The following is a 22,989-nucleotide window of genomic DNA, read 5'->3' as shown; positions in this document are numbered from 1 at the left end:
ATGCCTGGGGTCAGAAAAGCTTCAGACTGATAGGATTAGATTTGTGAGGGGTGGAGTGGAGGACGACAGAGAAAAATAACAAGTGGGTGGCATTTATTAGGGGGACAATTAAACTAGCCAAAGTGTAGCGGCTTCATAGCCCTGCGAACGTACTGAAAACCACTGACTCCTATGCTTGTGGGAATTGCATGTATAGTATGTGAGTTTCATCTCCAAGAAGCCCTTCTAGAATTAAAGGTCGGTGGAAGTGATGGCATGTGCTTAGGATCCCAGCCCTCGGGAGGGACACCTGACCGGACCGTGAGAGCGTGAGACCACGTAGTCTCAGCAAAGTGGGTGTGGCCATAAGATGCAAAGTGTAGCACTTTAATTATAAACTCTACCCCAGGGTTATAAAATATTTACAAGCAGAAGTAAAGGGGGTGGGAGAAGACAGGATTCTGAGGGTTTTTTTTTTTTTTTTTTACAAAATGGTAGGCCCAAATTCCACCTTTTCTAGATATGAATTATCAGAATCAGAGAGGGGAACACGGGCCTCTTAAATGATAAAGGTAACCCCCTAGAAGAAACACCTAGCCAGTTACTAGAAAAGATAAAATGAACTCTATGTGAGTTATATGCAGAGAACTAAAGCATAGCAGAAAGTCAAACCCTTCAGTCTTCTAGTTGGGTTTTACAGGGTACCCCAAAAGCTGCTTGTGAGTGTTCTCGTGAGACGGAGTTGTCTGACGCGGGTTTTCACACTCCACTGACCAGTCTTATCTGTTCACTCACGTGTCGCTCAGGGCTGCTCGCTTAGGGAGGTAAGTGTGGGAAATGACTGTCCTTGGTCCTAAAATACTCATTGGTAACTTCTTAGCAATCCTTTGTGGGCATCGAAAGGTTGTGGGTAGGAGCCCAGGTGAGCCAGGGTTACCATAGGGCCAGAAGCTTGTGGCTGAGAAGGACCCATTACTCCCAAGGTCCTTGCATTGGAGGAAGGTATTTTTTTAGGAATGAATCACATTCTGATGACTTGGGCTACGTCCCCATCCCCAAAGGCAAACCTGGCCTTTTCTCTCCTCCCTGTGCTGGTTAGCCAATAGTTCAGATGTCCTCCTGCATCTTAGGGGTCACCTGGAGACCCCACAGGCTTACCGTGAATATGCAGTGCTGTGGAAAGACTATGGGAGTTTGACGCATCCGGAAGAACCCCAAACAACCTAGTGGCCCATAGGGTACAGCTATGTTGTCCTTTCCTGGGCTCTGGGAATACTGAAGGGTGCCATTCAGCCCTCGTTTCTCCTTTTACTTCATTCTCTCACTAACTCACTTTAAAACAACAAAAACACCCACTGTGTGACCCATCAGCATAGGGTTGGGGAGGGGAGAAGGGCTGATCCATTTCTCCAAACCTTGGCAGCCTGGGGAGAGACTGGGGAACCTCACAGGTTCTGGGCAGGCTTTAGGAGCTGGGGGAGGGAGACAGCGTCTTCCCTTGGATTTGGGGTGGAAGCAATGGAGTTGGAGAATTTGGGTTACTAGCTGGCCCCTTCAGAGGTCAAGGAATTCTTTAGCTGTCTGAAGATTTTTGTGCTTCCTCCTGGAAGATGAAAAGAAACAATGCCCAGGGTCTCCACAGGGGATTCCAGGTGCAGAGAAGGGCGGATTGCTCTGCAGGTTTCTGTTTGTCTTGTCTTGCTCCGGTTGAAACATGAACACGTTAATTAATTTCTTCCCCCAAGCTGTGTGTTGGTGGAATGTTCTATTTACCACCCCCCTACCCCCCACCCCTCTTCCATCAACTTAGAAGATAAAGCTGTCAGGCTCCGGTAGCCTAAGTTAATCTTTCAGCCAAGGGCTGCACTGAAGCGGGTGGCGAAAGGACCACGGTAATTCCAAACACTGGTGTGTTTTCTTTGGGTTTTGAAACTGCCAGACGCATGGCTCTGAGGTGATTATCTTATGGGGACTCTCCACACTGTCCTGCCTGGGGAGCTGTACATACTGTGGCGACCTGCCCTGGCCATGCTTCCTAAGGATAGAAAGAAAGTGTCTGTCAGGGCTAAACCCACCTCCTATGCTCACCTTACATATTTGTATGTTGAAGCCCTAACTCCCATTAACTCAGGATGTACCAGCATTTGCAGTTGTTAGGATCTTTCTAGAAAGAAGGAAGAGATGATCTGATAGTAATGTGGTTCCATAAGAAAGGGGCGTTTGAGGGGCTGGGGAAATGGCTCTGTGGAACGTACTCACTGCACAGGTAGCGGGGCCTGCGCTCAGGCCCCCAGAGCCCATGAGAAGCCGAGGCAGTAGCATGTGTCTGTGAGCCAGAACTCCTAGAGACACGGAGACAGAAGCAGGGAAAGCCTGGCTGCTGGTGGGTCGACTAGCCTGGCATATGCAGCAGTGAGCAAGAGATCTCATCTTAGAGGAGGAAGGCAAGGACCGACACCTGAAAGTGTCGTCCGCCCTCGCCATTCACGCTGTAGCATGACCATGCTCAAATTCTCATAGGAATGCCTATTTGCGCGCACACGCTCACACAGAGGGAAGGATGGGCAGACTGGGGTGATTTAAAGAATGAATTTGGAAACATACAACATGTAAAGACACGGGCATAGGAATAGAAGACAGCCTTCTGTGAGCCAAGGAGAGAGACCCAGAGTGGATTTTTTTTCGTAACCCTCAGAGGGACCCAGCCCCAGCCAGAGATGCTTTCGTCCCATACAGCCGTCTTCCACAAACTACATTTCGGTGGGTTTAGCCCCGCCCCACTCCCGGCCTGTGGTACTTAGTGACAGATCAAATGAGATGATAATAGTTTCATTCACAAGTACATTTTTATGTTTATTCAAGGTGGAGAAGAAGAACACAGATTGATGTGAAATTAACCGTAAGATTTGGCAATCTTCCTTAACTTGGGGTTTTCTGTGCTGGTCATGAGGAGACTTTTTTACCAGCTTAGACTGTTTCTAGATGAATGTGACTTGCATTTCCTACCTGCCTTCATTTCTTTTATTTACTGATTAATTATTTTGCTGTTGCTTGTTCTTTTTTGAATACAGTGGAGGTTCTGTCCTCATACCCCATCACCAGGAAGGCAGCTTTCCCCAAGGCTTTCTTGTATTTCCTGGATTCAGGTTCCCAGCAGGCATCTTCGGCCATGAGTACTCAGAGGGACAAGGCTTCACTTGACTTTCTTCTCCCCAGGGCCCAGCTGTGTGGGGTCTGGGCCTGATGGGTGCTCGCTGATCAACTGTGACTTTCTCCGCTGGGCAGGAAGGTGGTGAGGAGAAGCCTGGTTCTTGCTTACTTGGCCGTAGGCTGCTGTCTGCAGATGCCCCTGGAGGGGAGAGCCGCAGGCATGGACTGAGGGTAAATCCTTCATGGCCTCCTTTTCCTCGGCAGTCCGTCTTGAGGAGGTTCTCCGCCCACTCTAGTCCCTATGCAGACTTCTCCAGGTTACCCCCTTTTTCTCACCTCTGAAACAGGCAACTGACATCTCTGACCTGTGACCCTGCTCTCCTGGAGACCTCGTGACTTTCTCCTTTTGTTCCCTGCAGCCCCTCTCTGTGGCCACCATCAGTTTTGCTGAGCAGCGCCCTCGCCCTCCTTCCTGCTGTTTCCCCTGAAGAGCCACCCACTCGGCTCATTTCCTCTACCCTGGCCTTGCTGTCTCTCACAGTCCAATATTGGCTCCCCCTCCCCCATCTAGTCGTGTGGTTTTGCTGTCTCGGAAGGGTTGGCTGATGCTTCCTAAAAGGCCATCTGATTTTATGTCTTCTCGTGAGCTTTGAGTCTATGCACCCATCAGCCAGTTTCAAGACCTCTGAACTGTACCTTAATACGTCTCTCCCCGACCACCACCATGCTTTTCTTTATTGCTGGTATGCCTAAATCAGTAACTGGCTCCATTACTCATGAGGTAACTGTGATTCCACAATCCAGAAGCCCCTCTTTATGCCCTTCCCGTGTTCGCCCTGTCAGTCCCAGTATTGTGAATTTTGCCTACTGAATCTGCTGCTGCATCTGCCTGTGGCTTCCTTCTTGTCCAGATAGTGTCCCTGCCCATAGGAATCTATTCCCCATTGCAGCCAGGGGAGCACAGTCAGCACATAGACCTGAGGTAGCATCTCACTCATGGAAAGAGGAAGAACCCTTGACACAGTCCTGCTGACCTTCCCTGTCTGTTCGTGCCTGTTGCTCAGGCACCCTCCAGTTCTGGGCCTCCTGTTTCTAGAATATGCCATGCTCCTTTCTTTTCTTGAAGCCTGTGATGGTTTGGAGGAGAAATGTCCCCCATAGTCTCCGCCATTTGAACACTTGGTCCCCAGTAGATGGTGCTGTTTGGGGGAGACTTAGGAAGTATGGCCTTGCTGGAGGAAGTGCATCACTGAGGGGAGGGCTTTGAGAGTAACAGGAGGTCACCACTTCCAGTTTGCCCTCTATTCCATGCTTGTGGTTCTGGATGCAAACTCCTAGCCCGTTGCTCCAGCTGCCATGCCTGGTGCCAGTGGCCATGCTTCCCTTTACGATGGACTCCAGCCCTCTGGAGCTGGAGTCTAAAGAAGCCCCTTACTAAAAGTTGCCTTGGTCATGGTGTTTGCCACAACAACGGCAAAGTAACAGATACCACGCCTGGGTACACACAGCTGCTGATGCAGTCTCAGGGTGTCAGAACTGGCACATTTTCTCTGCTGATTTAAGAATTAAAAAGTAGGCAAAAAAAAAAAAAACCCTTACCAGAACCCTGGGGAGTTCTAACAAAGCACTATATAATACTGGAAAAAAATAGAGGACCTCTCTCTAGGGGGTCTTAATCTTATTAATGAAAAAGAACTGGCTCCAATGGAAGTTTGAGGACAATCTATTAGAGTTTAAAAGAAATTTTTCTAGGGCAGACAAGCTGTAAATCTTGCAGTTGCCCTAGAGGAAAATAGAGAAGGGAAGTGGTATGTGTGTGTGTCAGGGGGTTGTTCCACTTGATTTAAGTTAGCGTGAAGGTCAGCTCATGGCGGGAGAGAAGCTTTAGGAAAAATGATGTGGAATTTAAAGCCTACTTAGGTTTTGGCCAGTATCTGAAAGAGAAAGACAGAAGAGAATGGGAAGGAATAGTCATACCAACCCAGAAAGATGGACAGACCCTGCTGAGCACCATGGTGGTTCTGAGGACTTCACTGGAGAGCAGGAGTCTTGAAAGGAAAAATACATTAAGGAGGACCTACCTTCCTAGGTTCCCTAGCCAGGTCCCCGACTTGCCCTGCCTCACTCCATTAAGGCTGCCAGGAGGAAACATTACCAGGTCACCCAGAGAGACACTCCATTCTTTACTAGAATGTTCCCATACTGGACTTGCCTCCAGCATCTCCATGATCCCCACTGGTTAACTCTTCCTGCCCCTTGGTTTCACCCACATCGTGACCTTGGGAAGCCTTCTTGCTAAGGTCTCACTATCCCACGACCAGTTCATTTGAGTGGCTGCAAGAATTCATTGTAATTAAAAGGTAGGTCCACAGGGTGGCACTCTTGGAAGATGTGGCCTAGTGGGAAGTCTTTATGTCATTTGGCTATATGTCTCAAAAGGGCATTTTCAAACTCTGATCCATCCTTTGCCTTTCCGCTATCCTTTATGACGTGACCAATCCACACACAGGAAGTCCCATCAGGAAGTGTCCTGTGCAGCATCTAATACAAGTTCCAATGCTTTTGAAATTTTTAGAACTGTGAGCTGAATAAACCCTTTTTTTCTGTATAACATTACCTGTCTCAGGCATTTCATTGTAGTAATGCAAAGCTGATTAACAATGCCCTTAACTTAAGTTGTGGTTCATAGATCTTCCTCCCTTAGATTATCTCAGAGCACTGTCTTGTCCAATTTGCCATTTTAAATTCCATTTCCTGTTTGTTTGGTTAATGCCCATTCCTTCCTGATGGCCCCCAAAACTGTGGCACTGCATACCACACTTGGATACTTGACCATGATCCGTTAACTGAGCATCTTCTGATCCTACTTGTAGGCAGTGGTTTCTGCATGCTTGGTGTCTTGTGGCTCTGAGCATGGCTGGAAAAATACAGTGGGGCCTGGTCAGTTCTCCTAGCCTGGTCCTATTCCCTTGCTAGACTATAGACATGGGTCACAACAAGTGGAGATGATTTGAGCTTCAGGGGTTCCTCATTTGGAAATGTAACCACACAAAGAAAAAAAAAAAGCAGCTATTTTCCACTTTTTTTTTAAAAAAAGGAATTTACATGAAAAAAAAGGTGGCTTTTATAAAAATGACTTGGCCTTGGAAGAGTTATTTAAAGAATTCATACTTGGAGAGCAAGAAAACGTTTCCCTCCTTCTTGTAAGAAACAAAAACTAAGAGGGCATTCTTTTTCAAGGATGTTGGGTTTATACAGCAGCCAGGAGCTTTACCTGGCTGGGAGCTCAGCTGCACACATGGGATCATTATTTCAAGTCAAAAAGATAGTTTTCTATAAACAAGGTCTTTGTCTTTTTAAAATTTTTATTTTATTCTTTAAAGAAGCATTTCTTTCTTTTTCTTTTGAGCTGACAAACTCTTTGGAGAGCATGGAGTGTGTAAGCTAAGTGTGTTTGTATGGACTTTAATCCCACACCTAAGCAACCATGGCTGGTCCCATTTGGACCCAGGCCCTAACTTGACTTTGATGCATGGCCATGGGCATCTGGGATTTGGGAATGTTGGGTTGTCAAGAACCCTGGCCTGCGTTAACCCCTCTCCGTTGCTGGCAGCTCCCTGAGGGTGTTTTGCTAGATGGTGACTCAGAAGGCAGATGGACATGCTTTGGGGTCTCTGGCAGGGTTGTGACCCAGCATCAGAGCAGAGCAGAGTGGGAGGGGACTGAGGAGCAAATGCATACCACTTATCACTTGTGGTTCCTTTGAGGCACCAAGCAGAAGCTCTGGGTAGGATTTCTTTTGGCTTGAGATTTAAGAGTGTTTCAATCCATTCTAGCGGGAAAGGCATGGGGGAGGATCCTGGCCATGACTTCTGACGCAGTAAGTCTTCTTGACTCTTGGATGCCAAGAGGTCACTAAAATGAAGAGGGCCCTCCGAGTCTGCTCGCTCTGTGCCCCTCCGTCTCTAGTGCAGTAGACCATCTGATGGAGCAGCTTTGCCCTATCACACAGTCTCCATCTCTGAATAGCAAGGTGAGAAGAAGGGACAGGTGGCTTCCTCTTAACCCAGGCGAATTCTGTATAACTCCCTACACTGGTGTGAGGGGTCTTCATAAGCTAGAGAAAACCACAGTCTGTGTGGTTGAGACAAGGTCTGATTTTAAGCTTGGGCCTCTGGTTGTCCCCTGTCCCGCGAGCCGCAGTGAGGACACATTCTTGCTTCTAGCTTTGGAGTGCTGATATGGGAAGGGCTGACACCAAGGCAGGCACGTGTCTTTGGCGTTTCTCGTTAGTGCCACCGGTCTTTGCCACGGTGGCCTGAAGTGCCTGTCCACTCAAGGTTGCCCAGTGCCCTTGGGCATCTTCCCCCCTTTCCTCCATTCTGTTTTTCTCTGCCCTGTGATTTGCTTCCGTGATGGGGAAAGACATGTTCTTCCTGTGCCTGGGCACAAAGAGCACATTGAGACTGGCCCTGGGAATGGCCTTAGGACACTAGCGTCTCACACTGCAGGAGATGGAGGAATTCAGGGAGGAATTTCATGTCCAATATTTTATCTGCCGTCCCGTCCCAGAGATTGCTTAATCTAAACAATACTATTTATTTATTTATTTATTTATAGGACTAGAGATAAAATCCAGGGCTTCAAGCATGCTAGACTAACCTACCATTGAGCCATACCCATATCCTCATACTTGATTTTTTTTCTCAAGAAAAAGATTATCTAGCTCATTGATTAATTAATAACTGAGCATTTTTTATTGGACAAGAACAAAATCAATAGCTATATTCTTATTTATTTTTTGTTTTGTCTTGTTTTGGTTTTGGTTTTATGAGACAGGGTTTTGTCTGTGTGTATCCCTGGTTGTTTTGGAACTTGTTCTGTAGACCAGGCTGGACTCGAACTTGCAGAGATCCACCTGCCTCTCCCTTGTAAGTACTGGAATTAAAGGCATGCGCCGTCACCACCTGGCCCCCATTATATATTTTTAATGTGTGTGCTTATATGTATGAATGTGGCAAATGTGTATTGTGTGGTACATGTGCACATTCATGTGCAGACTCATGTGCCTGTGTATGTGCAGAGGCCAGAGGAGATCATAAGGTGTCCTGCTCTTTTAATTTCTGCCTGTTCCCTTGGGACAGGGTCACTTGCTGAATTCCCCTGCCTATCCCAATTCCATAGGCCTGGTCACAAGCATGCATGCAGCCGTGTCTGGCTTTTTGCATGGTTTGGGGGTTCAAACTCATGCTTGCACAGTAAGCGCTTCAATCAGAGCACTTGCACCACCTCCCCAGCCCCTGTTTGCATTAGCACTTTTGAGAGTTCTCAGACTTGTAGAACAAATAACTATGTGAATCGTGAAAGTCTAACATTTAGACTACCCTTCATAGCTTCATAGCTTCATAGCTTTTTTCTCTTCCATGTCTTATCCTCTAAGACCTAGCGCATCTTCTATAAATATGCCAAATTGTCTGCTTTGATGGCTAATTGGAGTAAAGGGAGAATAAATGGAAAATTTACAAAAATGGAAGTAGTTATTTAAGATCTCCAGGTGATTACCACCTTGGCAATGTGCTAATAAAGGAAGCTGTGGGCTTGACCTTAGAAATGACTCTTGGTGACTGGGGTAGCAGGGGAGAGCCAGGGTCCCATGTGGCCAGGATGTGTCCTGGTTGACAGTGTGAGGACCCCCTCCCAAGGTGGTTGGGGACCCCCCAATCCAGTCACAGGCCTGCTACCTGCACTTCATCTCCCTAGTGATGGAACCTAGCACTATGTGATCCTGAGACTGGGGTCTCTTTTGCCTTGAAGGCAATGGTGGCATCTGTGATCTGTCTATCAGGGTGTATTAATACATGTTAGGGATTTTAGCATAAACTACGTTGAGGCTCCCTACTCAATGCAGTAGCAGCCATGGTACACTAGTGGAGGGGGAGGTGATGAGGGTGGAGGGAAGGTAGCTCCCCTCTCAAGTGATTCCACCCTTCATCCCCACCTCCAAGAGGAACACGTGCTTGGGAAGGGAATTCAAGCCTTCAACGTTCTATCTCCAGTCTCCAAATTCAGGGTTTGAAGACTGAGTAGAGCAGTGGTTCTCAACCTGTGGGTTGTGACTCCTTTGGAGGGTGGGTAGAATACCCTTTTCACAGGGGTTGCATATCAGATAGCCTACATATCACATATCTACATTGTGATTCATAACAATAGCAAAATTACAGTTATGAAGTAGCAACAAAATAATTTTATGGCTGGGGGTCACCACAGCATAAGGAACTGTATTAAAGGGTCACAGCATGAGGAAGGTTGAGAACCACTGGAAGAGAAACAGAGAGGGGAGAGGGCTTCAATAACTGGCACAGGTAGGAGGAGCTGGTTCTGAAGTTCTTGTTTGTGTTTGAGGATCTTACTGTGCAGCCCAGACTGGTCTTGAATTTGTGATTCTCCTGCTTCAACCTCTCGAATACTGAGGTCACAAGCATGATCCTCCAGGCCCCTGGCCTAGTTCTGGTATTCTCCACACGGTAAGGTGGCTGTGGGCTGTAGCACTTTATGATTTATTGCAAAAAGTAACTAGAGAAGACGGGTTCAAAGGCTTCCTGCAGATGGAAATGATAAATATCCGAGGAGGTGGAGATGTTGATTGCCTTGATTTAATCGTTGCATACTTTATGCAAGTACCAAACTATTATACTAAGTCAACAGGTGGACAATATTTTGCATTGATTAAAAAAAATGCCAAAAAAGAAAGAAAAATGGAAGAACTGAAATAGAAAACAGAGCAAAAACAACCCCCCACGCAAGAACAAAATCAGGGCTTCTGGCACTCCTTCTGTGATTAGGCCTGGCCTGCTCTAAAATCTGGGACTGTCATTAAGCGCAAATCTTCATTTGTTCCTTTTGATTCATGCCCTTGCATGGCTTTGTTCAGTAGTTCCCACCAAGGATAATACCGGGGACTTTAACAACAGGAGCAAATGAGACATCCATAGTGAAAACCCTTTCAGACCATAGCTCCAACCATTGTTTCACCTGCTTCTTGGTGTCCCTGGGGCCCATGTTCACGCTCAACTTTTCTCGCATCTGGTTTTGTTTAGAGACAGGATCTTACTATGCTGCCCAGGATGGCCCTGAACACCTGAGTTGAAGCAGTCCTCTTGTCTCAAGACTCCGAAGTAGCTGGGTCTACACACTGCGCCACTATGTCTGGCCCATAACGTCATGTTCCATAATTTGTCAGATCCGTTATGGAGAGGAAAGAGAGACAGGTCTTATTATTAGTTCTAGAGGGTAGGCTTGGGAGGTTGTCACCCAGTGTAAAATGTCTAGGATGCAGCCCCTCCTCCTGTCGGGTGGTGGCAGGCCATACCTGGACTCTCCAGTCTCAAGTGCTTCGGCTCTTAGCGTGGTGTTTCAGTGCATCTGTTAGGGCTCATTGAAAGATGCAGCTCTTTCTATGCAATGACAAAGTGTAAAAACACAGCCAGTGGGAACATCTGCAGGCGAGAACACTGGTTGGCGACATCCAGAGATGAATTCCGAGTGAGGCCACCTGTGAGCTGTGGCCGTCCGCCTGGGTGAAGGTTAGCCTGCAGGTGACAACAAAGCTTCTCCTTGGGAAAGGTTGTCCCTCAACTCTGTTGCTTTAAAATGAAACAGAGCGTCTCTTTACAAATCCCCGGTTAGACAGGTTGGTATACCCGAGCCACCCAACTTGGCAAGTGCAGGAAGACCAGTCTGTGGGCACCATCCTTACTTTGCTTTTTTAGTGTTGGGAGATATGGGTATGAGCCCCTAGCTTTTCAGCTAGGAACCTCGTTCATTCTATTAATATGCAAAAGCAATACCACCCAAGACCTCACTCTTGGCCCCGGTCCTGTTCCCCTGCGAGGCTTAGAAGGCTAGCTAGAAATTGAACTTTCCGTGGGCCGAGGAGAAATTCTTGTCATGCATTTCACAAATTAATGATGAGTCTGGTGACGTATTTTGCTTCCAGATGCCTTCTGCTTTTATCATTTAGGGTTTAAAAGTGGCTTCTGTATTTTTGACAAACTCAGACTTGTTTGTTTGTTTGCATAAGTGGATAAGTCAATCACTCCTTGTTCATTATATAGATTTGGGAAGTGCCAGGGAAGGAAGGAAAATGAATATCACATGGCACCCACCGTTAACATTTTAGTTTTTGCTTGCTCATTTTCTTGTTCGTTTCCCAGAAAGGACTTGTTCATAGGACCCAGCCGTGTGTAAGGATTTACAGCTATGTCTCTATATTACGGGGTCTCCCTAGATTGGATTTTCAAGGCTGATTCCTTTTTAACATTGACAGTTCTCTCTACACTTGGGATGTTGGTGCCTTCCCAGGTTCTCAAGATCATAGAACATGCTGAGCAACACTACTGTTTACAAAACCCGCCCCAGGGATGCAGCATGTTCACACTGTTTACAGCTCCTGGGTGATGATAGGTGACCTCCAGGATGGCTCAGCACCTGCGTGGTGTTTTCCGTGTGAACAGTGTAGCCGAGCCCTTACTGTGTAAGCCACTGCTAAGGTGGAAAGAAGACGTATCGAATTGCTTTTCCCACTTGGACTCCAAGGGTGCGCTCCGTTCATCTCCACCCGCTATGCTAGCCAGAGTCAATGCTGCATGCAGAGACCTTGTCAGCCTTCATGCAGCAGCCTTCAGCCCTCAGAGGTGGGCTCTGTAAGTGAAGATGTTTGTCTAAGTAAGATATGGAGGAACAGTTTACCTAAAAGGTCAGCAGAGGGGTCCCACACATCCACTAATTACCCTTCCTTGTTTTGAGGAAAGAGCACACTAACAACCTAGGTGTGTGTTATGATCTTGCTATACTTTTCTGATGCTTCTCTGCCTGTTGATGTTTGTGGCCCCTTCTAGACTCTCAGCACACTTGCTAGGATGCTTATCTCACGGGCGAGAATCCTGGCCTCGACCAAGCCTGTTTCCTTGGTTCCAGATGTCATTTGGGAAGTGGAGATACTTATCATGCATGTCTGTGTCATCACCCAAAAGAGCCCCCCTCTCCCTTATTTCTGGGTGCAGGCGTCTCTCCCTGACTGCTCTGTGTGGCTCTCCATGTTCTATTAGGAATAGGTTTCTGGTTTCTGATGTTCAGCCTCAGGTAGCTCCTTGACTGTGAAGACAAGCACGGTAGAGGTTCATTTGATGCCTGACCCCTCAAACTCTTTCTCCAGCTCCCTACTAGTGTCACCAGCGACTGGGAACAAGGCCACCCCATGTAACCATGGAGCGCTGCATGCTTGGGGCTCATCCAAGGCCGCTTGAGACTGACTGTTCTCTTGGGACCTTTCCTATTACGGTTTCATAAGTCAATAACCCAAGAACTGCACAAATGTCTCCGTCATTTTCTAGAAAAGAAGCCCAGGAAGGACAAGCCGTCACGGGACTGGAGGGAGCGGAGGAATGCCATCAGGCTCACCAACGAGCACACGGTGGAGACCCTGGTGGTGGCTGATGCCAACATGGTGCAGTATCACGGGGCAGAGGCTGCGCAGAGGTTCATCCTCACTGTCATGAACATGGTGAGTCCAGAGAGGGTCCTGCCATTGGTGGGTTCAGATTTCCCTGTGAGCAGAGCTCTGGAGGCAGGGGTGGCGCCCTTATCCCCAGGCAAGGAGGCAGCTAGCTGGGGATCACAGCCTGTGACCTTGAGAGCAGATGCAGTGAGTGGGAAAAAAATCTGATTCTGAATTCTCCAGGCCGTGATGTTTAGATGCACAGGTTTGCTCAGTGATGGGACTGCTCATAACCACAGTTTCAGGATCCTTGGCACGTGGAAGACCTATCCCAAGTGATGGTCACCTTGAAGGGCGAATCAGCCCTGGTCTCCTAATGGTGAGACTACTTGGAAAAATTGGGGTCAGACCTTAGTTGGAAAATAGCTTACCGTATGCCTAAAGAACTTGTAGGAACTATGAGAGACCATCTATTGAGGAGTGGATATGAAGCCACTGCCTTTCCCCCTATCTTCACCCAATTTGTTGAGTGGAGATAGGGGGAAACCTTTGAACAGTGGGTGGGTTAGGGAGAGGCGACCTCCTCACCCATTAGACAGCACAGACTCTTCAAAGGCATCCACGCTCCACCCAGCCACCTGTTTTCCCAGCAAGTTCTTTTGAAGGCCTTCAAAAACCTTCAACATTGTGTTCTGGGCTGGGGCTACAAACACAACAAACAATCTGGTCCTTCCCTTGGGAAGCTCTGGTCCCAGCAGGCAGAGCATCCTTTCCACCGTAGAGACATCTGCACGGACCCCTGCTGTGCAGGTGGAGGGCCACTGCTAGTGATGAGCCTTCGGCCTGAGGTTCCACAAAGGAGCAAACCTTGATTTGAGAAGAGGGAAGTGCTGGTGGGGTGAGAGTGGGTGCAAAGGTCACTGTGGGTGCAGCAGGTGCAAGGCTTGGAGGTGGGTGCATTGGGTCCCTTCAGAGGGAGATCAGGTGGTACAGCTGTAGCAGGGACTGCAGGATCCTCGAAGGAGTGTGGACGGATGTAGACAGTGGAGACTAGAAGAGGTGAGCAAGGGGTTCTGAGGGGTAGGGTCTGAGGCCACCCAAGTGTAGGAGAGCCTCGTGTTCAACTCAGTGTTTGGAGAAGGCGCCAGAGCAGCTGCATGCTGGGTGGGTTGACGTGAGAACTGGCGAGTAGATGGTGTGCGTGTGGGAAGAAGGTTTGAACTGATGGGCAGGTCAAGTGGGTGGAAGAACTCCACGTGCCAGGTTGGAAAAAACTGACAGGATTCTGTCAGGTGTAGAAAACCCCAGCTTACCTGGTCTTACGTGGGTGCCTGGACAGATGGTGGACCCTCTGGCCAAGAAAAAGAGAAACCTTTGGATTCTCAGAGGAGTTTCTCAGTAGACAAGCTGAGCTTAAGGTGAGAGATTGGGCTAGAAGGCTTGGCTCGAAAAGGAACTTGAGGCTTTTCTCCCCCAGCACTGGTACCTGAAGCCTTAAGAGTGACCAGCGTTGTCTAGATGCAACATGTCCTGTGAGTAGACAGTTTTGGGGTACAGTAATCCTAGGGGATAGGCAGAAGAACCTAGGAGGAGGTTGTCCATAAGTAAGGGGTGATGGGAGCAGAAAGCTGGTTAGCAAGGCTAGATTTAGGTATAACAGCAGGTTTAGGGTACAGTACAGCAGAATGAGACCAAGATTGTTATTTGGGGCCACAAGATTTACTAAACACTAATGAGAGTAGACCACTCTAAGGCATTTGGGGCTGGGGATGGGTTGATGGCATACCTACTTCCCCAGAATCTGTGTGGCCTCAGGGCCTGCTATATTCAAGGACTCTTGGGCTAGGGCTTGCCCAGATCCTAGAATGCAACAGCTCTTGTTTGCCTGAGGGAATGGAGCCTAGATGAGGAGAAAGCTAGCTATGCTGGGAAGGCTAGGTTAGTGGCTTCCCACTTATATATTGGAGGATAGTGGTTGGGGTGTGTGTCATGGTCCTCATGAGTGATAAAGTGTGTGGGTGACTCTTTGTTCACATTTAGTTATCATGGAAGAGGATGCTTTGGGCTCTAGAGGTGACCTGGGAGGGTCCATGGGGCAAGGAGGGACCCAGAAGCTGGAAGACCTGAGGATCTCTCCTCCTGGAATCTGTGTTCTCACTATATTGTAGTTGGAACTGGGGACCCGGAAGGCTAAAAGGCCTGCACCAAGCTCACCAGAACCACGTTGCTCCTGTGGAGACAAGAGCCCTCAGCTCATTTTCAAGAGTCTGAAGGGAGTTCAAGGGCAAGGAGGATCTGGGCATCAGTAGGTTCTCATGCGATATCTTGGGCAGGGCCGTGACATTAGGCCCAAACCCTTTGCTCTATCTGGCCACAGGGAAATAGATGTTGATGCCCCCTCATCCCGCAGTGGTGATCCTGCTGATCAAGAGGATGAGTCCCTTATGCCCTGCGGTACGAGGCTCCCTTCCGAGACTGCTCTTGTGTTTTGTGAGAAGCCTCACCCCTCTTGCCTTTACCTTGCCCCTCAGAGGTGCCTTTCCTGGCAGAATAGTTCCAGTGGTATGCGTTCTCACAGCCTGGTGAATTGCTGGTTGTGCCCACACATTTCCTCATGGGACCGGTAGTCATGAGGCATTGATATTTGGTTTTATAAACTGACTTAGACCTGGGAAGCTCTCTAATCACAGCTGGGAAGGGATGGGATGTATCGCCCCTCCTGCCGTTCCCCACGGGGCATGAAGACTGTAGGATAGGGGGCTAGAGAGGGCCCCGTCCTTGCTTACAGTTCTGTAGCAGCTTACAGTAGGTTGTCCACAGTTCACAGCCCCGGTGTTGGGTTCCAAACACTTTCTAATTGGATTTGAGATTTTCTGAGGAGGTCTACTGCTTGTTAAGGGAAATTGCTTTGGGTAAACAATATGGTGTGGTGATGTTCATCCCTACAAGGGTCTATGTGTGTGATTTCAGGACTGCTAAAAGTCAAAGGCAAATTAGTCGGAGTCCTCAGACCCCTGTGGGATAGCTCTACTCATTTCAACCCTTTCTTGCCATGCTGGTCACAGTACACGTTAACCAGTTAACCCCCAGACACTAGGTCTCATTTTAAATAAGCCAAGTCTCTACCACCTCCACTTCCTGTCTTCAGTTCTCTACATCCTGGTTTGTGAAATCTCCAGATTTATTTCCTGTCTGTGGCCGTTGTGGCCTAGGAAGTCTGAGCTAGTGGGATACCTGGTAAGCCTGGAGGAAGGGGAGGGACTGTGGCTGGGATTGGGCCCCCAGCATCACACAGCTTTCCAGAAGCAACAAGCAGGAGCCGGCCCGCGGAGCCCATCTGTCCTTCTCCAGACTGGCTTCTCTGGGGCTGCAGGGTTGGAGCAGCTGGCTCCTCAGGTCCCTTGGACTGGAAAGAAAGCTGTTTGGGTTGGTGGTCCTCATTATTCGGTCCTGGGCTGTGGAAAAGAGCAGCTCTGGTATCTGGCAATCACCCCCTTCGTGTCACTCCTTCCTGGGTCTCTGTGGGCAGAGATCCTGCACCCCTGTATGTCACACTCAGACTCCCAAGGCAAAACCCAGACAAGCGAAAGGGAAAAACTAATAATTATTTCAATCAATGCAGAGAAGGAATTCGCCAAAATTCAATACCGTTTTTAATAAAATGTGTAAAAAGAACAAAATCAAATGATCTCATTATGATAAAAGCCATAAGTAAACATTCCACAATTGACATGGTGCGTGGTGGTGGACGGAGATGGACACTGATGCCACTCCATTCAGCAGAGCGCTAAAAATTTTAGCAAGAGAGGCTGGGAATGAATGAATGAATGAATGCCGTCTAAGTAGAAAGAGACAGAATGGTCTCTGAGGTTCACAGGTGACGTGGTGTTAACTAGAAACCCTGAAGATTACACATAAGCATGTGTGTGTGTGTGTGTGTGTGTATGTATGTATGTATACATGTGTATGTGTGTGCATGTGTGTGTTGTTACAGCAAAGTAACAGTGTAAAACCCAACATCTGGTAATCCAGGTGAAATTTTAAATGAAAAAGAAGAACACAGTTGGAGATTCACACTTCTTGACCTCAGATTTTCTTCAGAGATTAAAAAAAAAAAAAACTTCTGTAGTATTGTTACTCTGAGACCAATGGAATAAACTGGAACCCAGAAGTTGACTCTAATATATTTGGTCAAATGGTTTTTGACACAGATGCTAATACGGGAGAATTGGGGCAGCCACATGCAAAAGGGTGAAATCAGAGCCCCTGTGACAGTATATATAAAATGCAAAATAAGCTTTGTAAGCAGAGAGTACTGGAGATGAACCACAGGGATAGCTGTAGACCAGTGTGTGTAACACAAGGGGGCCGGCTTGTTGGGGTTTCTGTCCCACCCAGTACCCCACAGCCGGCAAATCTCAAAGAAAATCACACACAGGACTCCATAAGGTTATAAACTGATTGGCCCATTAGGTCAGGCTTCTTGTTAGTTCTTATAACTCATATTAATCCATTATCATTATCTATGTTAACCACAATGGCTCAGTACCTTTCTCAGCTGGTCAGGTTATATCCTGTCTCTTCGGTGGTCTGCACAGGAGTCGCTGAGAGAGCTTCTGCTTCCAGAATACTCCCAGTCTCTTTGCTCCACCCCTACTTCCTGTCTGGCTTTCCCACCTATACTGCCTGCCTGGCCAATCAGCGTTTTATTAAAATATGATTGACAGAATACAGATAATTCTCCCGCACCTAGTGTGAATGTGTTTCATGCCACTGAATGCTACACTTTAAAATGTCCATCCTGCTTATCACGTGTTCTCCCAGTATCTGTTGTAAGCTCCTCAGGGTAGGATCGGGTGCACACCTTCCCCGTATTCACTGTCTGGTCCCCATGCAGGATATCTGTGAGTCTGTGAATACAGGACTGAGAGACTGGTACATCATAGCATAATTCTTTGCCAGTGACTTAGTGCTAAAGTCATGTTAACAAATACTGAGGGTACTTTATTTTTTTCTGAAAATTCTTTACCTTCTCAACAACACAAAGCTTAGGGAAAGACTGAAATGAGAACAAAGCTGGACCTAGTCATATACTTTATCCTCAATTTCATAGTTTTTATTTTTTATCTTTGCATGCAGTGTATTTTGGTCACATTTTTCCCTCCCTCCTTCCCCCCAGATCCAGGTCCTCTCATCTCCTAACTTTATGTTCTTTATTTTTCTCACTTTTAAAACAAACAAAAACAAGAAACAAAAATAAAATACAAAAATCAGAAAACACGGAAATGAAAATCAAAACAAATAACAAGACCACCAAGATCAAAAGAAAGATGTCAAAACAAAGCAAAATAAAACACGAAGTGCATAAAAATACCGTGAGTACATTTGATATTGGCCCACTATTCCAGGCCTGACCTGGAGTGTGGTTTGTATACCCAGTGAGACTCTAATGAAGAAAACAGATTTTCCGTTTGCAGGAATCTATGTCAGTTACGATAGTGCCTTAGTGAAGGGTGGGACCCTATGTCCCTCTCAGTGCTGGGGTCCCGTCTCATCTGGCTTGAACCTCTGTAAAGTTCTTGGGAGTGCTGCCGTCATCTCCGCCAGTTCCTGTGTGTATCAGTTTTGTATCTAGACAACACTGTTGCCTTGGAGTCATCTGTTCCAACTCCTGGTACCTATAGATCCCTGAGCCTTGTTAGGAAGAATTTGATGAAGACATTTATTGATGTCAGGCATCAGACTGAGTTATCCGAGCAGTCTCGTTCTTTGTACTCTGTCCAGTTGTAGACAATGCTATGCTAATTCCCAGTTACTGCAATCAGCCTGGGTGATGGGAGTTGCGTGAGGTGCAGACCTCGAGGTACAGGGCTATGTCATTGGAGGCATTTTATTGCTGTGTTTCTTTAACAGAATCACAGTGCTAGGTTTTCTCCTAGCTCTGTGACCTGTATAGTGTCAGGTTCTTGACTCCTTTAACAGTGTCATCTTTAAATCTCATCCAAGAGTGATTGATTACTCTTCTAACATCTGTGCCACTACTACACTAGTATATCCTGAAGACCGATCCGTGTTGTAGGTTGTGAGGTTTGTCGCTGGGTGATGTTGCTAATCTCCTGTCTCTTCCTGAAGCACTCAAGAGTTCCTTTTAGTAGCCCGGACACTAGTCAGCAGGCGTGAAGCTTCTGGCTAAGCACCAGCTTCCTTCTCAATGTGCCATGATGTAGTTGAATATTTTATTCAGCAGTAGAACCTTATTATCAGGCTGTACAACGTAACCAGTAGCCGTGGCAATAGCCGTGATGTTTGGGGGTTTCCATGGGGTCCCTTTGGGCAACAACTCAACAAGGTGTAATCTATTTCTGGTTTTTCTTGGTGGCATAAGATGTCTGGTTGGGGCATTGTCTCCCCTGTTATTTGTTGGCTCTAATTAGATTCATTTCATATATATTTTATACCATAGGAACCTTGTATAATAGTAGGTTTCCATATGGCTTTAAAATCCCTTTAGTACTGGTTGTCCTGCCCAGCTTTCTCTTCCTTACCTTCCTTTCCTGTTCCCATGCCCGACTCAATCCTCCTAGTTTTCCCTTTATCTCACCATAACACTGTAGTCTATTTCCTTGGGAAATCCTCTTCTTCTGCCTGGTTCCTTACTAGATACCTAACCTCCATGGTAATTCAGATTGTAACACATATTTTGAAAGCTTAACAGCTAACATCCACGTATAAGAGAGAACATATAATGTTTGTCTTTTGGGGTCTAACCCAGGATGATTTTTTTTCTAGCTCTGTCCATCTACCTGAAAGATCATAATTTCATTTTCTTCTTACCAGCTGAGTAATAGTCCATTCAGTAAATATACCACAATACCACACTTCCTCAGTTAATGGACATCTAGACTGTCTTCGATTTCTGTTATAAAATTACAGACCTTCAAAGAACATGATGTCCAGACCTTCAAAGAATAACTAACACCAATACTCTTCAAATTATTCTGCAAAATAAAAACCGAAGGGATATATTTTCTAATTCTTTTTAAAAAGTTGCTATTGTCCTGATATCAAAGCCACACAAAGAACAAACCAAAAAAAAACCATATAGACCAATATCTCTTATAAAAATAGATGCAAAAATTCTAAATAAAATAATAAGTGTGCCTGGATTTTTTTCCTTTTCCTTTTTTTTAAGGATTCACTTATTCGTGCATTTTTTGTATATGAGTGCTGAGTCTGATCCCATTATGGATGGTTGTGAGCCACCATGTGGTTGCTGGGAATTGAACTCAGTACCTCTGGAAGAACAGGCAAGTGCTTTTAACCACTGAGCCATCTTTCCAGTCCCTGGATTTTATTTTTCTTAAGATCTGACACTTTCTTTGACTGACCTATCTGTTTCTTCTACCTTTCTTCAAGACCTGAAATTCTCTCTTCCATGTCTTGTCATTGGTGAGGCTTTCCTGCAAGGTTTTTGTTTGATGTCCTGAGGTTTTCATTTCTAGCTTTATTTGTTTATTTTTCTTTGCTGATTCTTTCCTTGTTAAGTCTCCTTGAAACATTTTTATTATTTCATCCATCTGTTTGTATCTTCATGGTAACGCATGTGTCCATATTTTCCCTAAGATCTTTGAACATACTCACAGTTGGTATGGTTGAAGTCCTTGCCTTGTGCATCAGCTGACATACTCTCCCTAGGGTCTACTGCAGGGGGATTGCTTGCTTCTGGAGAAAGCATGTTGTCTTGGGTGTTCATGTCTGGATTTTTGAGCTGGAATCTGGGGACCTGAAGTTCTGATGATTGACATGTGTCTTGGTGGAGCTGTCTACTCTTGCCTTAGTTGAGTGGGTCATCTGGGTCGCTCCTGTCTATTTTGGATCTTAGACAAGTTTGAAGGCTGTGGCCTCCCTGTTAGAGAGTCCTTCTGTTGGTTGGTGCCTGACACAAACCAATGGAAATGGGTTAGGAGGAAAGACTGAGAGGAGAGGCAGGAAAGATCTAAGGGAACCCTGAATCCACATCCAGAGGCAGAGCCCAGGAAATGGAGGTAGGGTAGAAGGAGGGGTCTCCTGCTGGCACACTGCTGCAGGACTAAGAGGGAGTCTGGAGAGAATGGGACAAAAGAGCTAGGGGGTCTGGCGGCTCTTCTTTAATTCTTCAGTTAATTGGCTCTGAAAAGCCTTTGTGCATCCCAAACACAGCACAGGGATTTATGCACAACCCAGTTAGGAATGTTTCCACACACATGGGATTATATTATTTACCCACCTCACCTCCTCAGGCAGCCGTGTGCATTGAAACGTCCCTGTTGTGAGCACACCTGCTGTTTTTTTAAGACCTGTGGCAGAGGATGAACTGAGCCAGACAAGGTTAAAAAGGAATCCTATGGAGAAACCCAGCTGCCAGGAGCTGCCTCCCACCTGCACCCTGTTGAAGCAGACACCAGAGTGGTTGATGGAGAGAAGAGACGCCTAGGAGAAATGGCCTCGGGCAAAGAACTTTGTGAAACCTGGAGCAGGAAGCTTGGCTATTGTGTCAGGCGAGGTTGTGGGTGATAAGCCAAGCTCCCAGAGCTGGGCTTATGAGGCAAAAGAAGAGTCATGTGCTGGAGGTAAAGTGAGATATTCAGGGTCAAATGGAATGTGGGACCACCCACCCAGAATTTAAGAAGGGCAATGGGGGAGAAGCTTCGGGTAGGCCAGGCAGCAGGAGGAGTCAAGGCTGAGGGTATGTCAGAAACCAGGCTGGTTCACACTGCTGGATGCTTCAGTCTGCTGTCCCATCCCTGCTGCCACCTCTGTGTCCCGGGAACATCTGCCACCTGCGGTCTCTGCTTTGTCCTTCAGGAGTCAGAGCCTCAGGAGGAATTCAGGAGAACATGCCTTTCCTGGAGACTGAATCTTTATCCGTACACAAAGAAACTAGGGTGCTAAAGGAGTGTTCACGGGGGCATGATTCCCAGCAGCCGGAAGCCGGAAACACTGACGTTACCACCAATAGATGAACAGATCAGCGATATGTACCAGATACACAAAATGGAATATGATATTCAGCCTTAAAGAAAAGAAACTTGGGCATGCTCTGTAAAATAGATGACCCTAAAGGACATTCTGCTCAGTGAAATAAGTCAATCACAATGGACAAGAAGCAGATGATCCCATTTATGTCTGATATCTAGGGTCATCAGCTTTATGGAGCTAGAGTATAGAATGGTGATTGTTTGGGGACTGGAGAAATGAGGGAGGGCTAAGTGTTTAATGGGGACAGAGTTTTGTTTTACAAGGTGTTCAAGTTCTGGAGGCAGATGGTGGAGATGGCTGTGCACCAGTGTGAATGTGCACAACGGCACTAAACTGTGTAAGCAAACGTGGTAGGAATTATAGGCTCTGTGCTGTATGAGTTTTACTATCAAGATAAAAGATGTGCGTTGATTCCTTTTGGCTTAGTTATTGGCAGCTTTCTGCCCACTCAAGGCAGGGGACCTTGCTACCCACTTCTGTGCACCAGCGGAATCATTATCCCCACAGGTCTCCGCAGAAGGAGCCCTAGACACTGCCCCAAACAATCAGTGAAAAGGGAGCCTCGAGGGTGGGGGTTGCCCCATGCTGAGCCATATGAGAGCCAGTGACCTCTGCGAAGGTGACCTCCTCTTCCAAAGGATGGCATTGAGCTGATAGGTGATGCCAGCAGAGTGGGGGAAACTGTAGGGGTTGGTAAACTATGGTCAGACTAACCCTGTTACAGCCCAATGTACTGAGCATGAGGAAAGGGACATGTTCTCTGTGTGTGTGTGTGTGGTATGTGCATGTGTTGTGTATGTGTGTAGCATGGTGTGGTGTGTGGTGTGTGTGTGTATGTGTGTTGTCACTGGCAACCGGTTTAAAAAGAAGAGTGGTGTGGACTGATTGGTGTTTTAAAATGATTTTGATTTCTGGGTGGTAGTGGCACACACCTTTAATCCCAGCACTTGGGAGGCAGAGTCAGGCAGATCTCTGTGAGTTCAAGGCCAGCCTGGTCTGCAGAGCTAGTTCCAGGACAGCTAAGGCTACACAGAGAAACCCTGTCTCAAAAAAAAAAAAATGCTTCTGATGCAGGCATGCTGGCATTTACCTAAGTACCTGGGAGGCTGAGGCAGGATGCAAACCTGGGCTGGCGGGGGGAGACTATCTTTTAAAATAATAATGATCATTATGATTATGATTATTATTAATACTTGTGTATCTGGAATGTGGCTCAGTGGTAGAGTGTTTGCCTCACATACACAGCCCCCAGTGTTGCAATAAACAAGAGCCACTTCTTCGTGTCTTAGCTGGGAGCATGGAGTCCTGCTCCTGGCTCTGTGTCCCTAGAGACTGAGCAGACATTG

At 46.9% G+C, this 22,989-nt stretch overlaps 1 protein-coding gene across 2 annotated transcripts in view; it reads left to right on the top strand.

Moving 5' to 3' along the window:
- Adamts17 (ADAM metallopeptidase with thrombospondin type 1 motif 17) overlaps positions 1 to 22,989 on the top strand; it is a 309,925-nt gene that overhangs the window by 41,323 nt on the left and 245,613 nt on the right. For both annotated transcript variants that reach the window (XM_087901254.1, XM_087901253.1), the window contains exon 4: positions 12,522 to 12,691. In XM_087901254.1, the coding sequence (XP_087757380.1) occupies positions 12,522 to 12,691 (170 nt within the window). The remainder of the gene's footprint in view (positions 1 to 12,521; positions 12,692 to 22,989) is intronic.

Source organism: Myodes glareolus, chromosome 24, assembly GCF_982192425.1.
Source record: "Myodes glareolus chromosome 24, mMyoGla1.1, whole genome shotgun sequence".
In the NCBI taxonomy this organism is placed as follows: domain Eukaryota; kingdom Metazoa; phylum Chordata; class Mammalia; order Rodentia; family Cricetidae; genus Myodes; species Myodes glareolus.
This window is presented reverse-complemented; position numbering and strand designations above follow the sequence as displayed.